We start from the raw sequence: 10,681 nt of genomic DNA, 5'->3' as shown, positions 1-10,681 counted from the left end.
GAAAAGGAGGATGGAAGGAAGGTAGGGAGGAAGAGAGGGAGGAAGGAAGGACGGTAGCAGGGAGGAAGGGAGGGAGGAAGAAGGAAGGAAAGGAGGAAGAAAGGATGGATGGAAGGAAGGAAGGAAGGTTAAATATGCTCCAAAGTTAAAACACAACACTGTTTTTTGCTCTTCTTTTTGTTTGTTTTTTACTTCAGTTTCATCAACAGCGTAAAAAAACCAAAAAAACCAAACAACAAAGAACCATGAGCATTAAATAAGGGACCAATTAAAATACGTTAGAAATGATGTGCATTTATTTACCGTTGTTATTCACGTGCATCTGTTCGGCCAAAAAAAAAAAAACTTTAAAAAAAAGTGAAGACACATACATCATCTGTGTAAACGAAGATAAGCCACAAGCTACAAACCTAAGCTCGTGTTACTATGCTGGATGTTTGATTTGGCAAACGTCGTGTGGATCGGATATAAGAGAGGGCTGCGTGGAAGAAAAAAAAAAAAAAGAAGAAAAAGAAAAGTCCATGTTGGGTCAGCTGTCAATGTCCATGTCCACTGCTCAGCTCTCGTCTGCCTCCAGGTTAATGTTGTTACCAAACTTGGCGTAGAGCTGGACCTTCAGATCACCCAAAACCTGCAGTATCGCTGACACTCGCTCCTCCAGCCCTTTCACTTCCTGCTCCAGTTTTTCCTGATTACAGATTATAAAAATAAAATAAAATAAAAACTCCAATTACACGACAGCAGGTAAAATGTGGCAAACAGGAAACGGTAATTTTCTGCAGTACTGTGTAAAAGTTTTAATGGCGATCAACATTTATTGTTCAGTTTCTTTATTAACCTTTGTGTCGTTTTGACCCCGTCTGTTTTGACAGTTCCTCCCCTTCCTTTCTTCCGTCTGTCTTTCCTCCCTCCCTCCTTCTCTCTTTATTTCCTTCCTCCCTTCCTTTCTTCCTTCTGTCCTTCCTCCCTCCCTCCTTCTCTTTATTTCCTTCCTCTCTCTTTCCTCCCTTCCTTCTTTCCATCCCTCTTTCTTCCCTCCTTCCTTCATTCCTCCATACCCCTTTCTTCCTTCCTCCTTATTTCCTTTCTTCCTTTCTTCTGTCCTTCCTTCCTCCCTTCTTTCTTTCCTTACTCCATTCCCCTTTCTTCCTGTCCTTATTCCTCCCTCCATCTTTCCTTCCTTCCTTCCTTCTGTCCTTATTCCTCCCTCCTTCTTTCCTTCCTCCATCCCCCTTTCTTCCTTCCTTCTGTCCTTATTCCTCCCTCCTTCTTTCCTTCCTTCCTTATGTCCTTATTCCTCCCTTCCTCCCTCTCTCGCTCCCTCCGTCTTTCCTCCCTTCCTTCCTTTCCTTCCTCCCTTGACATGAGGACAACAGGAGGGTTAATAAACAGTAAAGTGTTTCCTCTAGCCTAGGTTTACTCCTCCTCTGCTCCCTGCTGCTCTTATTACCGAGCGTTTACACCCAAACAAACAGTTAAAGAATCATTCTTATAAATATTAACATGTTTTATTTAATAACAATAATTAGAACTTAACTTTTATTATTTTACAACAGAACAATTATTATAAACACTGTTTTGTCCACGGTGTGCGTCCTTTAATGCTGCAGTGGATCTTTCCGAGCGTCTTTGTACGATGGCACTGCAGGTGGGCTGCTACTCTGTCTCTGTCTCATACTGAACACACCGACCCTAGTCTGTGGTTGATTCTCATCCACTCTCTCTCTCGGTGTGGCTGTGTGTGTGTGTCTGTGTGTGTGTGTGTGTGTGTGTGTGTGTGTGTGTAGCTCCAAAACAGAGCAGAGGAGAACGGATGATGCAGAGTGAAATGAAATGATTTCACATGAATGAGATCAATAACATAATAGCCTATTTAGTTTATTTAGTAACCCTCCTGTTGTCCTCGAGTCAAGGAAGGGAGGAAGAAGGAAGGAAGGAAGGAAGGAAGGAAGGTAGGTAGGAGGGAGGGAGAGAGGAAAAGAGGAAGGAAGGAAAGAAGGACAGAGGAAAGAAGGAAGGGAGGAAGGAAGGAAAGAAAGAAGGAAGGAAGGGAGGAAAGGGAGAGGAAGGGAAGAAGGTAGGGGGAGGAAAGAAAGAGAAGGAGGGAGGGAGGGAGGAAGGAAAGGAAAGAAGGGAGGAGGGAAGGAAAGAGAGAAGGAGGGAGAAAGGACAGACAGAAGAAAGGAAGGAAGGAAGGAAGGAAGGGGGGAAAGAAGGAACAGTCAAAACAGACGGGGTTCAATTGGAGGACGACAGGAGGGTTAAAGGATCACTGTGTAGACCTGACCTATAGGAGAAGTGACCTTAAATGACTCCTGTTGTGATTTGGTGCTTTATATAACTTTTTTTTAAACCCATAATTTTCAGAACAAAATGGCAACGGTCAGTATTAAGTGTGACCTCTGTTGGCACTGAGCACATGTTGAACTCTCTTGGGGAAACTGTCCTGATGTTGATAGAAGCTGATTTTTCCTTTCAGAGCTGACAACATTATGATTTCATGTCTGTCAAACAAATACTGTGATCTGTTTTGACTGGTCCTTCTTTCCTCTTTTCCTCCCTTTTTTCCCTTCCTTCTTTCCTCCGCCCTCCCTTTCTTCTTTCCTTCCTCCCTCCTTTCCTCCCTCCTTCCTCCCTCCCTCCTTCCCTTCCTCCCTGCCTACTTTCCTCCCTTCTTCCTCCCTTCCTTCCTTGACTCGAGGACAACAGGAGGGTTAAACCAGTTTCAATGAATTTACACGAATGAGCTGCGTCAACAACGACAAAACAAAAACACAGAAGGCAAAGAACAAGAGGAGAAGGAGGAGTAGGAGGAGGAAAAGACGGAGGAGAGAAAAGATGATGGTGTAAAATGTGAGCTAAATTATCATCAGCAGATATAATGAGCTGACGTGCCAGCGGTTCCACATTAGTCATTCGGTGTGTGTATCTGCTGCTGCTGCTCCACATCAATCAGCAGCAGCAGCCCCTGTGCTCTGTGCTTTGTTGTGTGCTGATGAAGCTCCGAACACCACAAGGACAAAACAGGGACATCCTGGAAGGTCTCGTATCCAGTCCCTCTTTTGTCAGTGCTCGCCCTCGCTCTGGTGCAGCGGCTATACGGAGCGAGCTGAAACTACTCTGCTCTCCTCCTGTAGTTTTACTGACGAGGATCTCAAGTGCCTTTGTGTAAAAAGAAAAATGCTTCCTGGATGAACAAAGCCTGCTGACAGCGAGGCCTGAACGTATACTAGAGCATGTTTATGAGCACTTATTCTGCCCTCAGTGATAAATATGGTTTCGTTGATCAACAGGAAATGAATCACTGGCTATTTTGATAATCCAGTAAACATTTTGAGTATTTTTTAAAGAAAGAAATGCCTTTAAAAAAAATCTCTTGCATATCTGAATAGTCTTCCTGACAGGTGCACACTGCCTTCACTCGCTCAATAAGGTTATTTTTTAATAAATAGGGGTTAAAATGTGACGATAAACATATTAATAACTTGCAAAGATTCTTTTCTTGTGGACCCAGCATCAAATTTCTGCTTTTAATCCATTTTGAGAGAATATATTAGAGGATTATGGTAAAAATGTCTAAGTGGTGTAACCATAAAAACTTTGTACCAAATAATTCAACTTAAAAACAGTAAATAGTCAATAAAACACCATATCACCTAGTTTGGCATGATCTTACATTATAACTTTTATATTAAATAAAGCTAATGGAATACTATTGTTCTAAATATTACATTTCATCTGGGTAACCATGGCGATCAGGAAACATTTACAGCCATTATTAGTATAAGTCCATTTAAATACACTGTAGGTGGATAAAATATTTAATATATATCATTCTTTTGTGGTTACACCATTTGACATTTTCAGGGGGAAAAAATGGTGCAAATGTCATTTCAAATTATATAAAAGCAACAAAAATACAAGACACACATTTTAACAAACCTGATGCTGCTTTTAAGACAATTTTTTAAGATATGTTTGTATTGCTCATGTTACTAACCCTGATTTGTCACTGATATACCTGAAGAAGGTCAGTGACTGAAACATTGCATTTATTTAAAAAGAAAACTTTATTGAGAGAGTGAACACAGCCGCTGTTTTCTTTTTCCTTTAAAGAGCCAAAGCCAAAAATTCTTCTATCAGTCGTCAATGATCATTATCATATAAATCATAACTGAATACATTTTGGTTGAGGACATTAGAAATGTTATTTTGGGCTTTGGGAAACAGTAATCCATATTTCTTACCGGTTTCTGATTTTAAACAGCAAACAATGAAATGATTAATTAAGAAGATAACTGACAATTAAATATAATGACGATGAAAATAGTTGCAGCCCTGAGAGACTAATATTTGTGATATTATTGTGATACTATATTTGTGTTTCAAGACCAAATATTTTATTTCCAACAAAGAACCTCCACACATCAGAAGTGATTGTATTTTTGAGGCAGTTTGTCAATAACAGTCAGCATGGTGTGAACAGCTACACGGAGCATGTGGAGCTCTATTTTCAGAGCCTTTTTTTTGGGGCTGCGTTGACCTTCAGATCTCACTGAACAAACTGAGTTTCAATGAAATCTGGTCCCTGCTCTTCAAAACAAAAGCACGACAGGACAAATTCTTTCATTTCATTTAAAAAAAATAAAAAATGACCAGAGTGCTTAAATAACAAACCGAGCTTCAGGCATGTCGAGAACTGACTTTTGATAGTTTTGTTGTTTTTTTTTTTAACCTTAAAACCTTTTTTTTAATATAATGTTTCTAATCAGCTTTGATGTCAAACACAGTGTAATGGGTCAGTCATAGAAGCTTTCATTAAAGTTAATAAATCCCATTTTTTAAAAACAGGAAGCTCAAAAGAGAGACAGACTCTACAGTAATAAAAGGACAAATATATCCATGTTGGACTGATAGAAGAGAAGAGGGTCACTCAACTCTGCTTACTATAAAGCTTGTTGTGTGGCTTTATTCTCCGAGTCAAACTAACTGTAGAGAGACTGATGATGATTTTATGATCCTATGTTTTTAAAAAATAAGATTTATTATGAACCGGAGTAATGTAACTATTTCAATTACTTCATCAAAATAATGTAACTTATGACATTTGATGACTTTTCTAATTTTCTAACCAATGTTTTCAGCTGTTAGGGTAAATGTTCCCTCCATATTAGGGCTGGACGATTAATTGAATTTTAATCGCGATATCGATTTTGGCCTCCCGCGATTATAAAAATGTAATAATCGACATAAAACGATTATTGTTCCGCCCGGCGCGGCGCACCTGTGACATAAATCCAACGCCCCGTCTTTCCCAGCAAGTTCTGTGTCCCGCCCCTTATGACCCGCTGGAGGAACGGTGTGTTTCTGTGCAGATCTGGGTGATTTAAAATGACAGAAAGGCCTTTGGTTGACAAGAAGAAAGGTAGGACTGGGACATCTTCAGTGACATCACACAGCTGTCAGGACGCTGCACTCTCACACGCGCTGCATTGATAGTCACACACACGCGCCCGCAGTCACTCTCTAGCGCGTGCTCTTGCTCGTTCACTCCAGACTTCGGGAGATTGTGTCTCATTTGCGGGCGTCAGGGAGCCGCTATCAATATGCAGAGAGTTGGGATGTATGGATTACATAATATATTAATGTCTGTGCGGTGGGATCGATCACTTCTCAGCGTGTGAACGGCTTGACACAGTGCACACCATGGCAACATGACCAATTTGTTTAATAAGCTATGTTTTGGCTATTTATTTTTATTTATTATTTTTACATATTGCTATTATTATTTCCATTTATCATTATATATTTTTTTCTTGATTTTAATGTATTTCTGGTTATGCTGTTCAAATATATTTCAAGTTGAGTTCTGGTGGTTCAATAAATGCTTATGTTTACACATCTATGAATAATCGTGTTTTATAATCGCGATTTCAATATCGATCAAAATCATCGTGATTATGATTTTTGCCATAATCGTCCAGCCCTACTCCATCTGTACTTCCTTCCTACCTTCCTTCTGTCCTTCCTACCTAGACATTTAAAGATGACCCTGAGCTATTAGCACAGACACTTTCACTTATTTTCTGATATTTGAATTAAGAAAATAAACAACTGATTAATCAATAATGAGAATAAACATTAGTGGCAGATGTTGACTAGTTCACTTCATCATTCTCTTGAGGCTAGCTGCTAATCAAATGAGTTTCATTAAGTATCACTGTATGTTAAACTCTCCTCCTGCAGCTCTTTGACTCAATCCTTTAACAATGATGATTAAAAGTGTGCAGAGGGTAAAGAAGGGATTAAGAGTCCTACCTTTGCAGCCTCCAGCATTTCCTGTGTTTCTTCCTGGGTGTGGCTGATGAAGACGTCACCGATCTGATAAGGGATCAATAGAGCGTCGTCGTCGAACATCATCAGGTCGTCACTGGCGTCCTGTAAGTTCTGCAGGGATTTCTGCACGGAGACATTAGTGAGACTATTAGAGAGTTGATTAAACACTATACTTTATAACATTAAAGGTAGACTCATCTTTTAGTTTAACAGCCTTTAAAATAACAGAAGAGTTTAATCAACACCTCTCTAGACGAGATTAAACAAACTGATCATTATAACTGTCATAAAAGTATTTCTTAAACTGCCAACTAAATATAAGTACATCAATTATCAATCCGTTAAGCCTATCAGGATTGTCTTATTAGAGCTATAATGATTATTTGATTATCAGAAAATTATTCATCATCACTATTAATTACTACTAATCACCATCTTGATAACTTATAAACCATTTTGAGTCTTTTTTTCTCAGAATCCAGCTTCATTCAACATTTTTCACAATTTTTTGTCATTTTATACTTAAATTTATATGTGGCTTTTTTTTGCAGACTCACTGTCCTGATACACTTTCACTTGGCAGTTGCAGTGTGCAGACTTTTTTCCTGCTATTAGGCTTAAATCTAAAATCACATTGGGCATGCTGTAGTGGGCGGGGTTCGTGCGCTAGCTTGCTAACTTTAAGCAGAATGTATCTGTTGTTATTGTTGTTAAGGCAGCTGTAGGTGTGTATGTGCACGTACATGGATGTATAAGTGTGTGTGATGAGTGCTGTGACCCACATGCTGATTTTGAGCATTTTGAAGACTTTCTAATGCATTTGTCTAAAAAAAATCAAATCATTTAGAGTTTAGTCTTTATACTAGTATATTCTGATTTTTTTTTACATAGTCTTTATCATGTTAATAGAAATGCACATAATCTCCCTTTCTTTCTCACACTGTTATTTATGATTGTGTTTATTTTATTATTGCCAATGTTTATTATTATTTCTCTCTTGACATCTAGACAACACTGAACTCTTTACACTTACTACTTGGGTAATAAATCAGATATTTTTACCTAACCTGACCACACACACAGTGACTGATTATTATGTGAGTGTATTCAGAATAAATACTTACTTTCTTTGCCTCTATTTCATTTTTTAACTCCGTCATTCGACTCGTGTTCCTCGCAAATTTATTGATCTTCTGCTGGTCCTCAAACGTGACATTAACATCTTCAACAGCCTGCAAAAGAAAGATAGAGAGAGAGAGAGAGAGAGAGAGAGAGAGAGAGAGAGAGAGAGAGAGAGAGAAGTTAAAGGTGTGTGACAGATAATAGTCCTGTTAGTCAGTGAAGCTAAGAATAGCACAAGCAAGCTATACACAGACAGTTTGGCGTCTTATCACCATTATTAAAAATCACAACCATATTTTTATTAACATTATCATCACTATTAACATCATGATAATTATCAGGGAGCAGGGCTTTTCAGATATCTGCTCTTCATTGAGTTAAATCAAGGCTAGCAGGGCGTTAGCATTCAGAGCTAACACACACGAGGGTGTCACTAACGTTTAAATATCATCGGCGCTGATACTTGTTGTCGTTTTTACACACATGCATTTTAATATTTAATTATCTTTCACACACTAAAGAGTGACAGAGTGGCTAGAAAATGTTGATATGTCTTTTTTTTAATTTTAACTTACTACAGGTCCCTTCATAGCCATGGTTGCTGCCATCTTTGCTTCTTCGGCTGTTCAAAGACGGCAGAATTTCACACAGCGGGCCGGAAGCAGCGCCATCTAGCGGCGACTGAAACCTGGAGTATGACCATAGACTGTATGAGTATGACAGGAAAATATGAAGTGAACATGCTATATTCTATGTTCAATATCTTTATTGAGTTTTCTACAACAAAAACAACATACAAAAATATACAGCGCAGACTAGGGAGACAAGAGTGGAAGGTTATGCCAGATGTAGCAAAAACAAAGTAGTACAGTTTCAGTTCCTTCACACATACGAACATGCTATATTCTGAAAAATAGAAATAAAAATAGAAGATTGTTTGTTTATATAGCACTTTTAAAAAAAATCTTACGTTATCATGAGGTTTTAAGAACAGATAAAAAAACTAGTGTGAAATACAAACAAGACAATGTTTTAAAATAAATAAATCACAGAAAATAAAACCTTCGCTAAAGTATGTTTTAAGAGGAGATTTTAAATAAATCATTGCGGGGCGTAAAACCCGGAGTATCACAGTACGAATGCTAAAGATTGTTTATTTATATAGCACTTTTAAAAAATCTATGTTACAAAGTGTTTCACAAAGGCAGAAAAAAAATAAAAATGAGAATGAGTTATCATGTTTAAAGAACAGATAAAAAACAGTTTAGTATGTAAAAACTAATTTAGTGTGAAATAAAACAAAACAAGAGAATGTTTTAAAATAAATAAGTCATGAAAAATAAAAAACTCAACTAAAGTATGTTTTAAGAAGAAATTTTAATGAAATCAATGCAGGGCGTAAAACCTGGAGTATTAAAAAATGACAATATCAGTACCAATCAAAGTACCTATAAAGTGAGACTGATACCAGTATGCAGTTGAGTGCTTCATTCAACACCCATCATGTGAATACAAGCATCAAATCGCATAAAATGCCACAGACTTCTCCACATCTAAATAATTAGATTTTTTACACAAATGCATTTTGAAAGTTTTCAAATTATTAATATATATGAATCAATGATCGTTGCGTTTATTGGTTGTGAACAAGTCTGTACAAATAGTCATATTTTCTAGATCTGGGTGCAAAAAGGATCAATTGCAGGTATCGTTTTATTTTGGTTGAGCACCAATACCAAGGCCTAAGTATGACAGTAAAAATACTATGAAAAATAATAATGATTATGTTTATTTATACAGCACTTTTTAAAAATTGATGAGGCAGAAAAAAATAAGAATGAGAAATCATGAGATCATTGGGTTTTAAGAACTGATTTAGTGTCAGAAAACAAGACAGTTCATAGAAAATAAAAACTCAACTCAAGTATGTTTTAAGAAGAGACTTTAAAGGAATAAATTACTTTCTGTTTATTTTCTTATAAGTCATTCAAGAATAAACAGTTTTAGGGATTGTGTCTGAGGGCAGATTTCATAATTCCCACCAGTGAGCGAGGACTCAGAGACAGCAGCTTACGTTAATACTCAATTAGCTAAAAAAAAACAAACAAACAAACAAACTCATAAACATGATGAAATCCTCTGTGTTACACTACAAGACTATAAATGTAATTCATAACTTATCCACACACAGTATTCAGTGTCCTGCTTCAGTTATGGTTGACGCAAAAACACTGGTATTGACACAAATCTCTTCACAGATCAGCCAAATTATGTTATGTAGGCTTTTTTATTCATCTGATCAATTTATAAGATGATACCAAGTGAAATCTATTGGAGTTTACATCATTTCCTACTGTAGATTTATATGAGTCATGTGAAAGATTTGACGTAATCAATGAAAGGGAAAACGTTAGCTCTTTTAAGCGGGCCAAATATTTTTTGTGTGAAGGTCATATTTGGCCCCTGAGCCACTATTTGCCTACCACTTTGCTTTACTTTGTCAGTTTTGTCCATTTAGTTAAATACATTTTCTGGCCTTCCCTTGACCTCACAGCAGAGCAACAAACATCAACCATGACCCTTTACGAACAATCAAACACTCACAAAACTAAGAAGTTGAACCAGTTTTCGTCATAACTGAGAAAGTACACAGTTTGGTTTACTTTTAGGGCTATCATTAAATATTTCGGTAAATGTTTTTGCACTTGATTACAATATGTCTAACTCGTTATTTTATCAACCGGAACTGCTGCTCTGTAAATATATGTCTACAGCAAACAGTACTGCACCCAAGTTCAAATATTTACTGGATACATCTGTAAAGCTACAGCACTTTTAAATTGGTTCAGACAAGATGCAAAGGATGTCAGTGAATCTTATTTAGTCTATCACTGCAAATGTAGGTAAATGCAGTTACACATTATCATGAGAAATCACATTTATTTATTTATTTATTTGACCTGGGTTGAATAAATCTTGACATACATGCCTGTTCTCTCCTTAAAACATCAATGGCCTTTTTGTAAAGTTTGTGCCACTATAAAAACATGTAGGCTGTCATGCGTTGGTACAACATGAAGAGACTGTTTGAGGTCTCTCAGCTGAAGGCTTTGCATGAAGTCAAAAGTGCACGGTCCAAACAGGGGAATCCAACTCCCACCTCAATGTGCAGGCTATAGGCTACAATTGGGACATTGTCTTCATGGATTCCAATCTCCGTCAT

At 37.4% G+C, this 10,681-nt stretch overlaps 1 protein-coding gene across 1 annotated transcript; it reads right to left on the bottom strand.

Moving 5' to 3' along the window:
- Positions 1-274: 274 nt before the first annotated feature.
- Positions 275-10,681, bottom strand: pfdn4 (prefoldin subunit 4). The gene is made up of 5 exons (XM_053318055.1): positions 10,591-10,681; positions 8,034-8,080; positions 7,461-7,568; positions 6,319-6,459; positions 275-688 (listed from the first exon to the last, which is right to left on the bottom strand). Exons 1-5 carry the CDS (start codon positions 10,679-10,681, stop codon positions 557-559), a joined length of 519 nt encoding a protein of 172 aa, XP_053174030.1. The 3' UTR covers positions 275-556.

The sequence above is a fragment of the Scomber japonicus genome, chromosome 4, assembly GCF_027409825.1.
Source record: "Scomber japonicus isolate fScoJap1 chromosome 4, fScoJap1.pri, whole genome shotgun sequence".
In the NCBI taxonomy this organism is placed as follows: domain Eukaryota; kingdom Metazoa; phylum Chordata; class Actinopteri; order Scombriformes; family Scombridae; genus Scomber; species Scomber japonicus.
Note: the sequence above shows the minus strand (reverse complement) of the source record. Positions and strands in the feature narration are given on the sequence as shown.